The sequence below is a fragment of the Chelonia mydas genome, chromosome 2 (genome assembly GCF_015237465.2).
Source record: "Chelonia mydas isolate rCheMyd1 chromosome 2, rCheMyd1.pri.v2, whole genome shotgun sequence".
Classification (NCBI taxonomy): Eukaryota; Metazoa; Chordata; order Testudines; family Cheloniidae; genus Chelonia; species Chelonia mydas.
In genome coordinates this window covers 174,263,905-174,284,335 of record NC_057850.1, presented here as the reverse complement: position 1 = coordinate 174,284,335, position 20,431 = coordinate 174,263,905, and the positions used below count along the sequence as shown (strand labels likewise).

General features: G+C 40.3%; 1 protein-coding gene across 6 annotated transcripts in view; it reads right to left on the bottom strand.

The window, feature by feature from the left end:
* The window catches only part of KIAA0895 (KIAA0895 ortholog), a 43,655-nt gene extending 25,016 nt beyond the window's left edge, over positions 1–18,639 (bottom strand). Inside the window, exons 1-4 of one of the 6 annotated variants that reach the window (XM_027828175.3) lie at positions 18,195–18,639; positions 17,058–17,126; positions 5,281–5,362; positions 3,135–3,823 (exon numbers count right to left, since the gene is read on the bottom strand). In XM_027828175.3, the coding sequence (XP_027683976.1) occupies positions 3,135–3,823; positions 5,281–5,362; positions 17,058–17,072 (786 nt within the window). In that variant the 5' untranslated portion in view covers positions 17,073–17,126; positions 18,195–18,639. Of the gene's footprint in view, positions 1–3,134; positions 3,824–4,620; positions 4,846–5,280; positions 5,363–5,434; positions 5,666–17,057; positions 17,127–18,194 lie in introns of those variants that run through there. The other 5 variants (XM_043540603.1, XM_043540604.1, XM_007065887.4 and 2 more) reach the window with 5 other exon arrangements.
* Between the last annotated feature and the right edge of the window lie 1,792 nt (positions 18,640–20,431).

The window sequence follows — 20,431 nt, the reverse complement described above, 5'->3', positions numbered from 1 at the left end:
AGCTAGATGAATTCGACTCCAATGGAGAATAACCTATTAAAATATGTAAAAGTGTTGGGATAGATTGAGGACACTAACAGCAGCCTAAGCCATCCACAGTGCAAATACAACCATTTTTATGCTCTCGCCTGATCCAATTATAATAAACATGGTTGAACTGTGTTCATGACACAGCCATGTGTCAACTGAGTTTGTGTGTCCACAACTATTACACTATCTGTGCAGTCTGAGGAAAACCTGGGCAGTTATCCCAGTGCCAAAGTAAGGTACAGAGAGCCTGAGCATAGGCAGTACCTGCAAAGATGGGACAATGCACTGTTCTTCTGCACAGAGCTGAAAGAAAGGAAAACTAGCCAAACCAGTTACAAAGACATAGTCAGGGGATCAAGTCAGCAGTGTTACATTCCAGGAAGCCAATCATGGGTAAGTTGTTAGAAATTTATTTGGATTCTCTTGTAGAAAGAAAGCTCTTCCAGAATAATTATGGTAACCAATCAAAGCCTGAGAATGTTGCAAAAACATTGAGGCCTATGTCCTGTTATAGGGAAAATGCTTTATGTACTGTATATAGCAGTGTTTGACTACAAACTACTTGACATACTGGGTACTGTTTGTTAACTAGTTCCAAGAGTTGAACTGTCTCTTCAGAATGTATCAGTCACTATAAAAGGCTATAGAGTGTTCCCCCTTCTCTTCCCAAATTCTTTTTTCAGTTCAGACTTTCAGTTCACACTGAAGTGAGGCAACAACTTATATGGCCCACATCTTAGCAAGAATATACAAGTTACTGATTGTCATTTTGGATAATATGTTGGTTCATCTGGACAAAATCTGTAAGAGTCTAAATTCAAATCTGCAGGAAGATGAGGTTTTCTACAGTTAATGAAAAAAAATAGTGCCATCTGCTGAGATTGGTATTATTTGAGTTATGACTACTGATATTTTGTTTATTTTAAGTCCAGAATCTGTTTATTCAATCCTTAACAAGTCAGACTTTGAGATGTTATTTCTTATAATTTCAATCACTTAAAATAATGAATTTGATCAGCCACTTGCAGCTCTATCTGGGAAGAGAAGTTTTCCCTTGTTACGTGCCTGACTAAAGAGAAAACATCAGAAATATCAGAGTTCACTGGACAGAAGACAAACGTGCTGCATTACTTTTATATTATGATATTAAAAATTGTGATTCTCTGCATTTAATTCTAAAGTAGAAAAGCTTAAAGTGACACACCAGACCTAAAATCAGACAGCATATTGCTGAGGAACCATTCACTATTAGAAAAGGCATGCATTCATTATTACAGTGTTTTGGTTTACTGAAATAGGCTGAAAGAAATCAAACCTTTAAACAGATATTTCACAGGTTTTTGTATATGCGATCTTCACATAAAATCTTTTTAAGGTCTCATTTTTTAAAAAAATTCCAACATACCAGGCTGAATTGTTTGTTTTTTCATATCACTAGCTGTTTTTTAATTTAAGTGCAATCTGCAAAATTCAGTTTAACAATAAAACTATTGAATTAGTTATAGACGGAAAAGAGGACCTGAATTTAAAATCATCTATTTTTTTAATGCTTCTAAAATTATCCAAAGAGCAAAAGGACATTTGTTTAAAAAAAAAAAAAAAAAAAGACAGAAAGAGAAAATAAAAACCAAATACATATGCTCCTCAATAGAGGATTTTTTTGCCACTTTTTAGGACAGAGTAGATAAATTATAAATTCTGTTTTTCATAATGGTAATAATAAAACCAACCTAGTGGGTTATATTAATATATATATTTTAATATAAATCTGCAAACTACACATTTGAATATCATAAGATAGCTATGTGAATCATGAAAAAATGGATCTCTGAGCATGTCAGTGGCCATAAAATTCTCCCTAAAGCAGATGTTAGAATCATGGGTGCTTGTTTTTTTGTTTTAAATTTTTGCACTGAGCTTCTTTGTTGTTTTGAAGTGAAATAATTTGCCTTTTCATGCTCACAAAACCAGAACCTACTACACAATGACAGGGCTTGTAACTAGGGCATCACTTACAATATTGGATTCTTTGTTAAACACATTTTCCAAACACCCTTTATTCCCTAGGCTAGTCAAGGACCGTACCAAAAAAGCACTAGTGGAAAGAGGGTCACTTCTGAAACTGGGTAGATAAGCACTGACTGTGTCTTATTTTGTTTACAGTTAAAATAGTTTAAAATAAAAATAAAAACATTTTGAGCCTGAGAATACATAGGTAGGAAGCCACATTACTAAAACAAATGGAAAACTCTGCAGATTTGTGAACAGACAAACAACATCATCCCAGTAACCCACAATAATCCACACTGAAATTAGGCCATGTATCATAGGAAAACTGATTTATGCAGCTTTACCTGTCCCTGGAACAGAATTTCAGTCACAGTCAAGGGCATGGGCACTGATTTGCTGCCTGACTGAGCCGGATACAATGTGAAAATCCTTCCAAAGCAAATTAAACCAAATGAAATCAACACATGCTTATCCAATAATCGTGACCTTAAGACAAGCAATAATGAATGTATGATTGCCCCCTAAATCCCTGTGTCATCAAGAGGACTGGCAGGTTTTCTAGGCTCTTTCTCTCCGGCGCCCCCTTGAAACATATACAAAAAAAGCCTACTTTATTCACTGTATTTTTCTTGGATTAGATCCCATGTAATTACTATGTGGTCCCTTTCATGCTTTAAAATAATGTCTCTTAGAGCCACAAAATGTTATAGTAAAACCTTTATCCATAGAGCAAACTACTCAAAGAAAACAAGAAATAAAGAAAGACATCTAGTAATTAACAGTTTGTGGACAAATCCTTATAGATTATGATAGTATGTTTTAGGTGCTTTAGTCCTGAAAAAGATTTTTAAAATCAAATCACGTTCAAAGTGAAAAGGCTGCTATAATACAGATGTGCATTCAGTACTTCTAATGTAGCATATAATTTGTATTCTGTCAGATGCCGTATTTTCATACTCTATTTTAATGTAGCCTGTTATGAGATAATGAAGACTGTTCTCACCTCAGCAAACAAAACCAAATGCTGTCTTTATAAGTGGGAAAAGGTACTACAAAGAGGAGTGAACAAAGAACATGTGTAACAATAACTATACCTGTTTAAGAAACTTGTTGGATGCTTGGCTGTGCTTAGCTAACACATTTGGCAATGCAGGATTTGCGTATTCAAATTGAGGATTATAGGTAAAATCAGACTTGAAGAATTTAATCTTCTCTTTTTCCACATTGGAAGGCTTGATAGCAGTTAGTATACAGAGTTTTCGGCCAGAGACATCTACCTCTTTACCATGGCTTTTTGACAATTGAGGATGCTTTGGCTTTGGTAGACTAGAAAAATAATGTCTCTTAGCCTTGCTTTTGGGTCGAGGTGGCAGTCCTATGCTGTTCCCTGCAACAGAAATACTGTGTGTAAACTTTACACTGCTGGACACTGGGCTAGCGATAAAGACGGATGGCTGCCTCTTCATGCAATACCAGCCACTGCTGAGCAAAGGTAGTGGGACTTTGATCTTGCGGTGCTCGTTGCTTCGCGAGGTAGTAGAAGACTTGGTGGACTTTCTGTTCCTCTTGTGGTGGGCAGATGACAGCTTTTGAGAGTGGTGTTTTTTCTCCTCTTTGCTTTGCAGAAGGACATTGTAGCTACTGGTTCCTGTTGTGAAAATATCCTTAAGGATTCCAGAGGACAGGTGCTGAAGACTGCTTTCATTCTTAATGATCAGCTTATGTTCTTCTGAATTTAAGACTGATTTTTTAGAGAGCTCTTGCTCAGGCCAGTGAAGTTTTTCTGCATTTAAAAAAAAGAAGAAAATAGAAAGCTAGAACAAATCTGACTGTTCTGTGATGACACAATAAACAATACACAATTCTTAGGACCTAACAGAATAACAAGTATGAAACAGAATCTGAATACAAAGTAACTTTTTACATGACTACAACTACCTTAAGACAATCTTGATTTTAAGATAAAAGGAAACGCTTTTAGCTACACACAGCCATATGGCTGCTGTCTGCTTTTCACTGTGGTATGTAGCTACATGTACCCTACATGTCACTGCCAGTGTAGACAAGACCTTAGACACAGTTCCTCAGGGACTCCTCTTTTGTGCCGGAGCGGAAAATAATGTGTAAAGTCCTTTAAGAGTGTGATTTATTCTCCCACATGCATCTAGTCTGCGCTGCAAGACACTGAATAGTAGGGGCAGAACCACAGATCTCATCTACCTGCTACTCTCAGCCCAGTTGCTCCTGGTATGAGAAAGCCACAAGTGTCCAGGCTCTAATGCAAGCAGCCCTAATGTTACCACACAATGGAATGAGGGATACCTTAGTACTCCCTTCTCCTCTGAGCTGCTGTGTTATCTAGCCTATAAATAAGCCCCTTCATTTTCAGTTTAAACTGATTTTGACTGAAAAAATCCCACGTTTTAAAAAAAGTATTATTTGTTTTTTTCTGATTTTCACCCTATTTTTGTATCATTCAAATATATAAAAAATAACTTGTTTTAGTAGGAAAATACAATACATTGCGTGAGATATATGTATTACGATAACACATTAGTCTGTATGTATATGCAAAGCTACCTGCTGAAGTATGGCTACATGTATTAGTCTGGAAGATACATACAATAAACAAACAGGCATGCACGCAAGCTCTGAAGTGCATGCACCTCTGAACGTACTGATGAATCTCACACCCATCACATACACATTTCAAGCTGTTAACAGATAATGGTTTAAATATTTGACACACTAAAATGAGAAGAAAAGAAAAATCTGTAGCAGAATACCTTTCAGAACACAAGGAAGTATTAGAAATTAAAAAAAAAAAAACAGGAGAAAAGGGTGAAGTTAAGTGTATGTGCTGCAAATGGTGTGGCCCAATTATTAAATGCAAATATTTATAGGCTGATAGTTCTAAGTCTACAGCAGTAAACTGTTTATTCAAATTAACATTTTTATTTGGGGCTTAGATATGCATTGCTTTTTAAACTCAGAGGTGGCATTGTGTTTTTAGTTCTGTTTTAGTTCTGCAGCAAACCACACTGAATTCCATTAATCAAAGAATTAATCTACTGAATACTTTTTTTCCCTATCCTTCTGTCCACCAAAATAAACCCCAATATTTACCCAGAAAAAATATTAAGATTTTTCCACCAATTTTCACCTGTTTTTATTGTTGTAGTAATAAACACCAATAAATTCCTGGCAAAAATTAAAATAGCCAAAAATGAAGGGCCCTACCTATAAAGAAACTGTCCCTCTCCAGAAAACTCCCCAGAATAAGGTCCCAGAGAAGTGAGGAATATCTAGGATGTGCCAGCCCCTGCGAACAAATTTCAACATGACAAAAATGGTAGGATATATTCAGGTATTTAGTATATTTCCCCAAACTCACATTTTTAGTTGCCGGGGGTTTATCAGCTAACACTTAAAACCCTCCATTAATTAAGACTATTAAGAAAAGAGAGCAATTAGTACCAAAGCCATTTCTAAGGAACTTAACCCCATATTTTCAAAACATCTACTCAAAGCTGTATAATATCAACACTCAGCCGGGTTTAAAAAAATGTGCTTTAAAGTATAAAAATGATGAACTAAACTAAATTCAACAGGCAAATAAAGTTCCTTAAGGTCTGCGTAGCAAAGAAGTGTGGCCTCCCTCTGAGATTGACAGTAAGGGAGGCCCACACACCCCTTGATGGGCGGAACCAGGAAGTCCATGCCAGAAGCAGAGAGGCGGGACAAGAATAGGAAGCATAAAAGGAGGGCCCTGTAATGCAGTTGAGTGGGAATTGCTGAGGGAGATAGACATGTTGTGTTTGCTGCTGGAGCCTGAGTGAGATCTCTGTGCAGGAGGCCCCTTATCTACCCGAACAGTCAGGCATGTCTGATGCTGAGGAGCTGCTGGGACTGCTACTTGCAGTGTACCCTGGGGAGATGGAGGATGACCCTTGAATGCAGATATGCCTGATGGGGAGTACAGGAAGCAGCCATGGGGAACTAGACCACTGTCTGGCAATGGTGCTGCTGGAGACATAGTCACTGTTTTGTGGGTGGAATCCTTGCTGACTCAGTGACAGAACACTCTGTCCTGGGCTGGGACATGGTGGTGTTGGGTGGGCCTGTATCCCCCCTGAAAGCCCACCCCTGGGGTGGAGGGCAGTACTCCCTATCTTTAGGCTGGGAGGCCTGCATTCCTCAGACACCACAGACTCTGCTTGGTGCTTGTCCCTTGCTGGAGCCCCTAGACTGGTTGGTGCTTGCCCCTTGTGTGGGTCCCTTGACTGCTTGGTGCTCACCCCTGCCTGAGGGCTAGAGTATTAGACTGCAAGGTGCCTTGCCCTGCCCAAGCGCCTGGGCCCCTGAACGGTCCCTCACTACTTTACTGTCCTTGAGGGTGGGAACTCTAAACTGGGGCTCTGCCTCAACCTATGGGCTTAGGCCCTGAAATCATTTGCTGCTCTCCCTTGCCTGAGGTTGAGCCCAAGAGACTGCTAATCCCTGGCCCCTCCCCCCCTTTGATAGACTGCTACTCCAGGGGATGACAGCAAGAGGTGTGGCCTCCCTCAGGGATTGACTGTGAGAGACAGCCACACACCCCTACAGGCCTACCGACAGTGTTAAATCCACTTTTGCAAAGCCAGTCCCTTGTTCCCCTGCTGGGCTGTGTGGTAGGGCAGCTCTAATGGCTTGGAGCCCTGCTGGCTTCAACTCTGCAGCTGGTTCCTTCCCCTGCAACATCCCTCAGGGAGGAGGGAATCTCTACAGTGCCAAGCAGTGGCACATAAAAGTTAATACAGTCTCCATCCATATGTAGCATCTGTGCTGATTCCTCATGGAGTTAGTGGAAGAATGATGTGCATTTCACTGGCCGTATCTACTCCTCCCAAGCAGATCCTCAGCACTACAGTTGGGCTTCTGCAGGGCCTAAGGGACTAAGAGGGTAGGGTTGCCAATTTTGGTTAGACATATTCCTTGAGGTTTATCACATGACAGACAATAGAACATTAACAAAGGGATCATTAAATCCCTCCCAGGTAACTGAATCAATAGTTTAATTCCAGCTTTGTTTTCCTAGTAAAATTAGACTTGGCTCTCAGAACAAATGAGACCAAAAACACCATACCACTATGTAAGTTTTCATGCTTTATGAATTCATTTTCATTTTTCACACTGTACAAACTCATGTTGTTCAGTGCTACTGGGGATACTGGTGCAAGCAGTAAACTGATCAAGATACTGTGGTCTCACATTTTGCATGAATGTATGCATCTAGAAATGGGGAAAATACCACACATCTTGGAGCGTCCTTCCAACACTGAAAGGATGGAGTTAGAAGTACAGTAGAACTTCAGAGTTACGAACTCCAGAGTTACAAATTGACTGATCAACCATGCACCTATTTGGAACCAGAAGTACACAATCAGGCAGCATCAGAGCCAAAAATAATAATAAAGCAAATACAGTACTGTGTTAAACATAAATTACTAAAAAAGAAAGGGAAAGTTTAAAATTTTTTTGACAAGGTAAGAAAACTGTTTCTGTTTCAATTAAATGAAGATGGTTAAAAGCAGTATTTTTCTTCTGCCTAGCAAAGTTTCAAGGCTGTATTAAGTCAATGTTCACTTGTAAACTTTTGAAAGAACAACCACAATGTTTTGTTCTGAGTTAAGAACACTTCAGAGTTATGAACAACCTCCATTCCTGAAGTGTTCGTAACTCCTGAGGCTCTACTGTATTTTCCCTGCTCTGACAAGCAGATATTATGTAAGATTAGTTTTGCTTTATGGTCAATTTGAGAGACTTCCTTTAGGCTCGGCACAGAGATGGCTTCAGGGCATTACAGTTCAAGTTTAATAAAATCAGTTTAATTAACGCAGGACAGATTGCTTACCTAGCTTATTTTGCTTTGGCGTATACTGTAGTGGTGTGCAAAATCACAATTCCCAGCATAAAGAAAACAATATCAAGTATCTGTCCCACAGAGTATGGTGCAGTCAGGATACTCTCCAGTGGGTTAAAGTTCACAAGCCACATTAGTATACATATATTGCTACACAATGAAAGGTCCTTTTGGCAACAAGAAAAGGATTGCTCTCATCTCTTTCTTGGGGAGAGGGTGAAAGGAGGAAGGTAGGGAAACCTACCTTCAGGCATTTATTAAATCTAACAATGTGAGGCTCTTTGCCTTTAAGAAAGGTGGATGCTTGAAAACTTGCCCTTTAACAAGTGACCTCAACCTAGTCTCTAAATGTTGGAGTGCCAATCTGATTGCCGGATCATGTGAAATCTTACACAAAATTTTGGGCACACAGTTTTGGTTGTGCATGCAAAACTGGAAGTGTATATTTACTGACCACCTTTGAAAATTTAGCCACAGTATTTACAAAACAATTAAATTCCAGCTATCTAACAGTGGAAATTTGTCACCTTTACTATGAACCTAACCAAAACAGTGTTGAGGTAGAGAAGGGTTTTCTATTGCTACAATGTAAGCAATTCTTTGGAACTGAAGAAGCATGTCACAAGCATATCTAAGAAATGATAAAAGTGAAATAGAAGTAAAATGCAAAAAAAACCCAGTCCAAAATAAAATACAATCCCAGAGATTCTTGCATAGGGTGACCACATCGCAAGTGTGAAAAATCGAGACGCTTTTATTTTCAGGGGCATAGTTGCCTATAGAAGACAAAGCCCCTAATACCAGGACAGTTCTGATGATGATAATAGGATGTCTGGTCACCCTACCGTTGCATCAATCTAATATCATGTACCTATTTGGGGATGCACGTGCCAATGGAGCTTTTGGGTCGAAGTACTACTGTCATGGCAATCCATGAATGGATCACGCAATTATCTGCCAATCTCTGCATGACACAGGGCAGCAGCAGCAGCAGCAAACAATCCGAATCCTGTTGTGACTATCATGCATATGTGGGTGTTGCGGTCTGGCCTGTAGATTCCCAGATCCACGCAGCTCAAATATATGGTAAATGTTCCACCAACTGCCACCTCCAAATCTGTAGTTAGATTTAAATGTGCATTCTGCAAGAAAAAGCCTTACAACCATCTGCCAAACACCGTATGGGCTCTTTAAACGTTCTCCAACCTAAATTTACACAGAATATGACCAGGATTAATATTGCGTGAGACACATTTGTGTTGGAAGATAAGGGTCAATGGATGAGCCAAAAGATTTGAATAATTATAACAGATATTATTTTCCATAGATTATACAAAGGTCAAAAATCGTGTAACTGTTGTGCTGAATCCTCTGATACTGTAATCTTCACTACTTTATTTTCCAAAATAAAGTGGAAGGGACTGACATTCTGAGACATAATGGCAAAGTATCCTTGAAAAAGTGTTGTGAAAATTCAATTGTTTTGGCATATAATCAATTAAACTGGTGACTGATAATGATTAAAACATTTATGATATTTTACTTGCCCTGGGCCAGTGACAGGTGTATATAAATCTGATTTTTATCAGTGACCTCTCACCTCGGTTGTGCCATGTCACTGCCAACCTGTGGCACTGTATATTTTTGGTGTCATGACACAACTGAATGGTAGGCATGAGACCAGCCTGTCAGTTCACTGCTATACATGCAAACAGGCCTCAAAATGGTACAGTCCTTCTTGCAAAATAAATGATTGATTTGCTGTTTTTTCACATTGTTTTCAACAATGATACAAAGAAAAGCATATCCATTTTACTTCAGAAGTCCGAAATATCAAAAGATGATGCTAAACAATACTCTCATATACCTGAATTTATTCCGCTTGAAACACATTAATGTTTTGAAATGTCATTATGATTGTTTTAAGACATGGCTACAATGTCCCTTGAAGACCTCCATGTGGAAGCAGGATTATATCTGTCCCAAACGGTCAAACAAAATTCTTAATGGCACTAAAAGCCTCTCGAGGATTGTTCCCAAATCCACAGGATGTTCTTAAGTGCTAATCTTAGAGCCTTCACCAGATGTGCAGCCATACATGCAGTAGGCCTGGTTTCCCGCTTACTTACACCAGTGTGCATTAGAGTAGCTCAACTGAAATCTCTGAAGTAGATGAGAGGAGACTCAGGTGCAATAATCTTATCTTCTGCCTAATGCCTCTACATCTGCAGAGGCTGACACACTTCAGTTGCTCCATCTAAGAGATAGAACATTATTTGGGCCTGAAATGTCCTTCACTGCAGCAAATATCAGAAAAGTCAGTTTTGCAGATCTGTTAGACTGACTGAGGACATGGTGCACAGCCATATTTGCTCTATATTTTGTGTGAGCAGTGCCATTAGGTGTGCAAACAAAAATGTACAAGCTACACACAAAACACTGTCCTTGACCCATATGCTCCCAAATCTAATACACTGCAATGGGAGTTTTTTCCATACAGGGCAGTATCAGATCTTAAAGGAAAACTGTCCACTTGAAATCTAGTATACTTTTTAATGTTAGATACAAGTAGTTGCAGGCCCTCTACCACCCCCCAAATCCTTCTGCCAATTGTTACAACCACTTCTTCTTTTTTTTTTTTTAATTTCCCTCCCCTATTACTGCATTACTACACAATTAACAGGGAAAACTGACAGGGAAACAATGAAAGTGATTTGAAACATTGCTATCAAATGCACACAGTGAGTAAACTAATGTTATTTTCCTCTTTTTTTTTTTTTTCATTTTTAGTTAGCCTAAGAACTACAAGTAGCAAAATAGGCCAAATAAATTTAGACAATGATTTTTTCCTTAGTTTGATGGTGTCCCTTTTAAGTGCACAGTTTATATATACACCATTAAAGACATCCCTCTTTCTTTTCCTGACTGCTAAGAGGGAACCTTCCATTAGGGCTGCCACCCTACCAGGTCTTACCCAGAACAGTCTGGTTTTTGGCTTCTGTGTTTGGGTGCCATTTAGGGTTGCCTGGTGTCCAATTTTTGACAGGATAGTTCAGTCAAAAAGGGGACTTGGCAACCCTAAATGGCACCTGAATGAAAAGTTTGGTTACCGCGGGGTGGCGGAAAGGCGCCAGGTCATTAACCCACAGTAGCCACTGCTCAGCCGGAGCTGCCTCCTACCTGCAGGCAGGCTCTTTCAGATGACCCAGCAAGTGATGGGAAGAAGAGCGACTTATGGGGGCAGGGCCTTGGGGAAAGATGCTGAGCATGAGCAGCGCCTTGAGGGAAGAGGCAGAGCAGAGCGTGGCCTTGGGGGAAGAGGCGGGGCAGGGCCTTGGGGCTCCAGTTACCAATGATTGGAAAGGTGGCAACCCTACCTTCCACCTTCTTGATTGCTAGGAAGGACTGGGAGCCCCCTCCCCTATTTGATTCTGAGATCTTGTCCACACTTACAGTGCTGCTGTAGCATTTAGTAAAGATGCTACCTGCGATGATGGGAGAGCTTCCCCTATCAGTGTAGGTACTCCACCTCTCTGAGAGATGGTAGCTATGTTGACAAGAGAAGCCCTCCTGTTGCCATGGCACAGTCTACACCGGGAGTTCATTTAATATAACTGCAGGATTACTATTGAGATCAGTGTGAGTTTTGGGTTTAAAAAATTATATGTAGCATATGGCTGTGATACTTTGGGGTTCAATCCAAGCCAGTAGGGCAGAGGTGGGCAAACTATGGCCTGTGGGCCATTTCTGGCCCGTGGGACCGTCTTGCCCAGCCCCTGAGCTCCTGGTCAGGGAGGCGAGCCCCCGGCCCTTCCCCTGCTTTCCCTCCCCCCAGCAGTTACACCGCCGCGTGGGCAGTGCTCTGGCCCGCCGCTCCTGTCAGGCAGTGTGGTGGCGTGGCTGGCTCCAGCATGGTAAGGGGGCGGGGAGCAGGGGGGTTGGCTAAGGGGCAAAGGGTCCCAAAGGGCAGTCAGGGGACAGGGAGCACAGGGCAGTTGGATGGGGCGGAAGTTCTGGGGGAGGGGGGCAGTCCGGGAATGGGGAGCAGGGGGAGTTGTATAGGAGGTGGGGTCCTGGGGGGTGGTTGGGGGCGCGGGTGTGGATAGGGGTCATGGCAGTCAGGGGACAGGGAGGGGGGGGAGGGGGCGGGGTCCTGGGGGGGCGGTTAGGAGCGGGGTGTCCTGGGAGGGGGCGGTCAGGGGTCAAGGAGCAGGGGGGTTGGATGGGTCGGAGGTTCTGAGGGGGTCGGGAAGTGGGAAGGGGTGGATTTCTGACTTAATTTTATTTATTTCAATTTATACAACAGAAAATAAAAGTAAAAAGAGCACCTGTTCCAGACTCTGGGCAGCTCTGATGACCTCTCTAAAACTATGTGATATACACACAGGTTCTCTCAGTTGATCCCACTACATAATACCCAGCAACTGCAACTGTATCACAAAAACACAATACCTCTGACAAAAAAATCATTAGAGTTCCTTAAAACCACATTATCCCAGTTTGGCTTTCTCCATATCTTTTGCTCCCCTCTGCAACACACACACAGAAGCTGCGAACACTGAGGCCCTACCCAAGTGTGCAGTCCCTTTCTAACACCTGTGGATTAGCTTGTACACTGACTAGGTAGTTTTCTCCTTATTCCCCTTTTCCTGCAATTAAATATGAAATACTTTCTGCAATATTATGGCTGAGTTCTTAACACTCACAAGTCAGGAAATTGTCAGGATTCCTACAGCAGCTAAAGCTCAGGCACACTGAAAGTTCATAGAACAGCATGAAAACCAACACCATACACTGTACAGCAATAGAAAATATAAGGGACTTGATTCTGATTTCTCTTACAATGGTTTTATACTACTATAACTCCATTTACTTAAGTGGAGTTACATCTGATCTATGCCACTGCAAAAGGAGACTCAGGCCCAAGACTGGGGATGAGTTGTGGTTGTTGTGGGAGCCATAATTCTGCCTTTTGTTATTTGTGTATGTGGAACCGCATCAAAATGTTGTATTAACATATATTTTGCATTTATAAACTGCATTTATTTTAGCCTATGCCTAGCTTCAGATCATGTAGAAACACAGTGGCAGCAAATATTTGTTGGAGGTTATTAAAATTATTACTATAGATTTAAATTTCATATAATTTCTTACTGAAATTATTTGCTTTCAGCATCTAGAAACTGGCATGTTAATACCATTATTTATTACATTGTAACTAAGCGCCTGATCTGAAGTTCATTGAAGGGTTTTTTTTTTTCCATTGACTTCAGTGGGCTTGTGATCAGCACTTAGGATCAAATCCTGGCCCAGTGTACAGCTTAAAGATTGAACACCATACCAGGGATCTCTAAAAAGGTTTGGTGGAAGAAAACTTCTCCCACGTAGGCCACTTGTGGTCATTCTTGCACCCCCCAAGGACTGGGTAATTCCCAAGGCTCTTAAATCTTGCTCTGCAGGTGGAGACAATGGAGTGAATGGTTTGATGGATCTTTGTAGTCGCAAATCTCCCTGGCCGTTCCATTTCCTGCTCTCAGCACATAGGGAGCCCCTGTGGAGTTAGGCTGCATAGCACACAAGGAGAGTGGCCTTTGCTGCATTAGGGGCAAATCCTGTCCCTCTCACTGTACTGATTTTGGGGAGAATCTTTGCACGGAGGTCCTCAGAAAGATTTCTTCCCCAGCCCACCCCCCCGTGTGTTTAATTGTGGGAAGGTAAAGATATGGCTGTGATTTTTTAGTTTTGTGGCTGTCATTTTAGAGCATGACTCTCAATAAGTTACCCTAATATGATTTTTTTTTTCTATTCAATAACAGCGACCACACACAATAACATCATGTGTTTGGCTATTTTGCAGGAAGGCCAAGTAGTTTACAGCATTTCATGTACAAAATAATAAAGTAGCAAAAGTCTAAAATGGAAAGTTGTAGGGAAGATATCTCACTAATTTCTTTAGGACTGATGTCCTCCCTCTGACTCATCCCACAAATTTGCAGTTATGTTTTTTTGGGTATTTTTAAACTTGTAAACAATTCAGTATTTGTCATGAATATTTAATAGATGGTACATGCTCTGACTGTATTGAAGACTCAAGCTAATGTGCATTGTTTGTGCAGATGGCTGCAGAATCAAAATTCTGATGGTTATGCAATATCATAAATGTGTATGTGCACCAGATTCTTATTTAGCGCAAATGACAAAGGCCAGTGCTTTTGAAGCCTCAGCTTCAGACTCCTAAACCCTCTTTCACTGTGGTGCTAAGTGACCATGGTTTGCAGCACAGTGACAACAAAAAAATCCTGTCTGGCCAGCCTTTTCTTATAATGATAAACATATTCCAGCTGACTCATTATTTAAAAATTATATTGCAGTAGCAACCAGTCTCTGCAGTAAGCAAGGAGGCGACCGATCCAAGGATGGGTGCAATAAACAAAGTGTGTTTGGCTCTGTAAAAGCACATATGAAGGCACAGGATGTGAGTCACTGCCCTAGGGCAAGTATAAGGCCTCTCTGGGGAACAGCCCCAGTACTAGGGAACCCTGTGCAAAGCATAGAGTGACCTGGTGCCCCCCACTATAGAGAGCATTCTGAGGTGGAACAGCGATGTATTGGGTGAGTATGGCTAAGGCAGACCTGCATTCTGGTGATTCTGTATCCGTGCAAAAGCTTACAGGGGCTGCTGAAACAGGGTCGTATCTACACAGGGTCCGTGCAGGACTCTGGTTGACCATGAATAGGGTAGGCTTCAGCCACCTCCACTTATTCCCTGTCCTGGTGATGAAGCTGGTCCATGGTCCCTACCTGAAGAATTTACAATCTACAGAGACTTCATATGTATAGGTGCATATATAGTACATATGACACGGGTGGCGGTGGGGGAAGTATGTTAGAATGATTGGATTGCAAAGTAAAGAACTCAAAAGATGCCTGTGCAACCTTAATTCAGCCTCCGTGTGCATCTGCATTATTATACAGTCTTTATAAATGTGAATTATGTGTATAATTATGGGTATTTAGTCAATATTTCTTTTTACACTCCTCATTCAGTAAGCCTCAGGAATTATTTAATGCACACCATCCTAACCCTGCACTTAATACCAAATTATCCATTTCCTCCTAGGCATTTCTATAGTGCTCTCACAATGGTAGTATCCGGGTGCTTACAGACATTAATGAATTTCCCTTCACAATACTACTGTGAGATTAGATGGTGGTATTATCCCCATTTTACAGCTGGGGAACTGTGTCACAGAGAAATTAAAGCCAAAATTGTCAAGTGTCCACTAATTTTGGGTGCACAATCTGAGACACCTAGGACCACATTTTTCAGATACTTAGCATTTTTAGACAACTTTAAAAGTTTCCAAGACACTCTCATGTCTGCTAAGTCTCTATCTGTGTGAAGTGAGATTTTTCAGAGGCTCATAACGTGGGTCTTACAATGGGAAAGTGTCGGGAAACCTCAGCCATATAGGCGGTGTGACCAGCTCTGCCATTGACTGAAAATGGTTTTTAATTGTACAGCTTGTCAGTAAGCTCAATAAAAAGAATAATAGCTAATTTTCATGCCATCCCAATAGCTCATACATTAAAACAGATAATTGCCTATCTACAGGGTCTACTCTGTTTTATGAAATGCCTGCAAAATTAAATTTTAGAAGTCAACACTGGTTGTAAGATTCTTTAAAAATTCCACTTAACATTTGTATCTTGCAACCTAATATCTGCTATTCAAAGTGTATTTTTTATATTAAAACTATAAATTTAGCTGAAAGGGTAAGTTTCAGCCCACTGGCTTCAACTGGGTTCCAAGAATGATTACTCTGGGTAAGAACCAATGGTCCATCTGGTCCAGCATTAGTGGCCAGTGCCAGATGCTTCAGAGGAAATGAACAGAATAGGGCGATTTATCGAGCGTTATTCAGACTCAACTTCTGGCACTCATAGGCAGAGCATCAGATTGCATCCCTGAAATCTTGGCTAATAGCCATTGATGGACCTATTCTCCATGAACTCATCTAGTTCTTTTTTAAACTCATATATACTTTTGCCTTGACAACATCCCTTGACAATGAATTCCACAGGTTGACTGTGCGTTGTATGAAGTACTTTCTTTTGTTTTAAACCTACTGGCCTAGGTTTTGGGAGACCCCTGAGACTTGTTATGTGTGAAAGGGTAAATAACACCTCTTTATTCACTTTCTCCCCACCATTCCTGAGTTTATAGACCTCTATGTATACCCCTTAGTGATCTCTTTTTTAAGTTGAACAGTTCCAGACTTTTAAATCTCTCCTCATATGGAGGCTGTTCCACTCCCGTAATCGTTTTTATTTCCCTTCTCTATAGTTTCTCCTATTCTAATATATCTTTTGGAGATGGGTGCCCAGAACTGCACATAGTATTCAACGTGTGAGCATACCATGGATTTATATAGTGGCAGTATGATATATTCTGTCCTATTATCTATCCCTTTCCAAATGGTTCTTAACATTCTGTTAGCTGTTGTGACTGCTGCTGCACATTATGCAGAAGTTTTCAGAGAACAACCCACAATGACTCCAAGATCTCTTTCTTAAGTGGCAACAGCTAATTTAGACCCCATCATTTGGATTATGTTTTTCCCATGTGCATTGCTTTGCATTTAACAACACTGAATTTCATCTGCCATTTTCTTGCCCAGTCACCCAGTTTTGTGAGATTCCTTTGTAACCCTTTGCAGTCAGCTTTGAATTTAACTATCTTGAGTAATTTTATATCACCTGCAAACTTTGTCACTTCACTTTTTACCCATTTTTCCAGATCATTTATGATATTATTCAGATTCAGTAGCAGAATCAGAACCCAAAATTAATACCTTCACGGTTAACTATAATTTAAGATTATTATTATTACTGTACATTTCTAGGGGAGACTTCATCTACTCTCCCCTCTAGTTCTTATTTCTGTTCCTTTAACTTCCCCAAGTACTGACATTTTCACCATCACTCAACTGACAGTGCCACTACCAATCTGAAGCCATACACATTTTAAAAGCCGATAAAGCTACTCAGGTTAATGCTAATTAAAAGCAATCCTAATAATGAGCATAACGATGTCTTGTGACAGTGCACTTACAATCAGCTCCATCATGCCCCCTCATTGCTGGACAGGCTTCCCAGTGGTGGGCTGTATTGGCCAGAAGCACTTTAAGAAATTATGTACAAAAATCTTTTAACAAAGGAATTGTATGGGGAAAAACAAAACAAAACTGGTTTCAAGCTACAGGAAGTTAATGGGATATCCCTGTAGTTTAAAAGTAATTATATACAGTACTGTACATATATTTATTCCTATATCATGCATTTATTATGTAGTGGTACTTTTTAATTGGTATTTATAGTCTATGCTGCTTTCTCTATTATTGTTGTTGTTATATGGTAACTTTGCACAGTTCTCTAAGCATATTAGTGGCAAAGGGGTAGGAAAGATACTGAAGAAATAATTGTCAATACTTTTCACTACTATTATTTTATGCTTTATTTACTTTTGTTACCTCTCTTTTGTGTTTTCATTAAAATGCTGTAGTTACATTTAAATTCTACAACTTCTTAGGATCGAAGGGTGCCTCATAATCAAAATTATTAGCATTCTTGTTTAGTGTTTTATTTGATTTTTATATTGCCTCTTTTGTTCTCTCCTTTTTTCATTAAATTTAAGCTGTTTAGGTATGCAGTACTCCAAGTCACCTTGTCAATGAACACCTGGGAAGCGAGGGGCTTATAAACTAAGTGAGGTCATTTAGTATTTTATTTGGTTGCCATTTTACTGTTTTTTTTTCTGTTTTGATATCATTTTTATTGATGTTGCTAGGAAATGTTTGTATTTTTGCAAGGCTGTGCCCTAGAACATATATCAGCAGGTGGGAGATGGCCACTTCATGAACAAAATTATGAGTCATTTAATATTTAATTCGTGATTTGGTTTTTTTACTATGGCTTTATTCCAATGTGATCGTTATTCATTATAATCATTATAACAGTGCAGCATCCCAACTTCATCAGGGGACAGAAGACACCTCAGAAACGAAATATTATCAGTTTAATAATTTAATGGGGAGGGGGGTATTTAAAGTCCATTTTATGCCATTTTTTTTTTCATTTTACTGCTTAAACTGTTGCTTTCCTGCTGTAGCTGGCAACTGCAGGAATAGGATGGGAAGGGAAGGATTGAAATCGAATGGTAATAATGATAATAATGAATAGTAATACTCACCAGTGACACGGATGGATTCAAGCATCATTCCTCTTGCAGTCTGTGTGTGTCTACCTCTCCTGCCCTAACACCCTAAATGTGCCCCCTCTGCATGGAGAGCTGTGAGACACAGGCAAGGAGCAGGGTGGAGATAGTATCTCCTTTTCTTTATCCACAGGCTGGTGAAAGGGGGAGGCAGGGGAGGAGAGGGCTGAGGTGGCTGCAGCAGTGGGGAGGGTGCAGGGCTCTGTGCAGCCTGTCCCCCACCCAGACCTAGCAGCAGCTGCTACCTCCCCTACTCCCTGCTTCAGGGACCGCAGGAAAAGGGCTGGCTAGGCTCTGTTGCCAGGACACCCGCCAGCCTTCCATGGCACGGCACAGCCCTAGGGCGAGAAGGACGGAACAACAAAACGCAGCACCCGCGCAAAGAGGCAGACAATGCGGTTTTCTGCATGGAGACTACAAGTCCCAGCATGCAATGCGCTACAACGGTTCCCAGCAGTCCTATGCACAGCCGGGAGCAAGGTGGAGCATTGCATCCTGGGATTTGTAGTCTGGGAGGGAGGTTAAGCAGCGTTGCCAACCCCAGATATGAGGCAGAGTTATGTATGCCATAGCCGGCGTGGAGATCTTGCACAGTGGACTGTGGCTGACACCTCTCCGTGCCATTGTAGGCAGAGTTGGGCCAGTACGCCTACTTTTTATTTTTCCAGTTTGATCTCTTGTAATTTTACTCTAGTTGATGTAAATGCAAGTACTGGACCAAATTCAGCAATGAAATAAATTATAGTGTAAGTTACACCTCGGGTATAATGTAGGAAAATGGATATAAGTGCCCCAGTAATGTGACTTGTGCCAGTTTAACATTCAGTGCATGTGCAAACTGAGTGTGGCTTATACCACTATGAGTTCTCTGGGGCCCGAATTGAATCTTAGCATAAGCAGTGTCAACTCTCACTGAAGTTACTGCAAGTATCCACTTACACTAGGGCTGCATTTGGCATCTGAGAGTTTAGGTGATGCTGTGGATGCAATTCAAAGCAGGGAGGTTGTTTGCATTTCTTGCTATGACACCCATCCATCCCTTGACATGTAAGTTACCCAAATTTTAAATATCCACTAAATGTCAAATAGCAGCAAATTACACTGCCTTGACACATACGTTTGTTTGACCAACTAACATACATTTGTTCTGGGAGGTTTTTGGTTTTTTTCAGACTTCAGAATATTACAGAGATAAATATTTTTGAATCCAACTCTGTTGGAATACACTTGGTACAGTAATACATTTTGATTTTTCTAAATGGTCAGCACTTTGTTGACACTTTCAGTCCCTGTTTTCCAATTATGTACAATGTCCAGTATTTGAATTAACCATTTAACAAAAATATACAACATACTGTATATAACTTTTTTCGTATAAATCATAATAATACAAAGTCATGACATCTGATTGTATTAGGATGTAACAGAAAATGAATGTCCATAAGCCCCAATTCTACAGAAGTTAAAAATCTCATTCTGAGTCCTACCTGATAATGTTTCATGGAGCTCCATGAATCCTCCTACTGGATATCTTTAAATATAGAATACAATGGCTGAGTAACTGGGCTCTCCCCACATAATGCTCATCATATAGATTTTTATCTTCTTTCTATCCCTGTTTATAGGCCATGAATCTAGATAGCAATATGTCACCCATCCATTTTTGGTAGTTTTCTAAATGCTTGAAGCCCCCAGGCTATGTACAAGGAACCTAAGGAGAACAATAGGATACAAAAGCAATGTTTAAAAACTAGGCTTCAGATTGTACTACAATACAAGCAGTCACAGTTCAAAAAAAATGGCCTTATGCTTTTCATTATCATCACCACAGCTTCATATGTACTCAAAAGCAGGGGTATTAAACTCATTCTGTGAAGAGGGCTAAATGACATTTTCAGAATCTATACTAATGTGAGAGCTAGTACTGAAATACAATTATACATAGTTGAAGGCTGACAGACTTTAGGTCATTTTTAACTTGAATTCTAGGAGTAGAAAGGATTTGCACTCTGTCCAAAGCAAATCTAAGCTTAACCTATAAACAAATGGATCTAATCTGTATATTTATAATAAATCTTGATAACACTGGAGTATCCAAACCCACAGGCTTCACTACAAGTTAAAAAATCATAGGAAATTAATAAACACGTTGTTTAAATATAGATAGACCAAGCTATCTGTGGTAGGATAGAATCTGTTCACAAGCCAGTTAT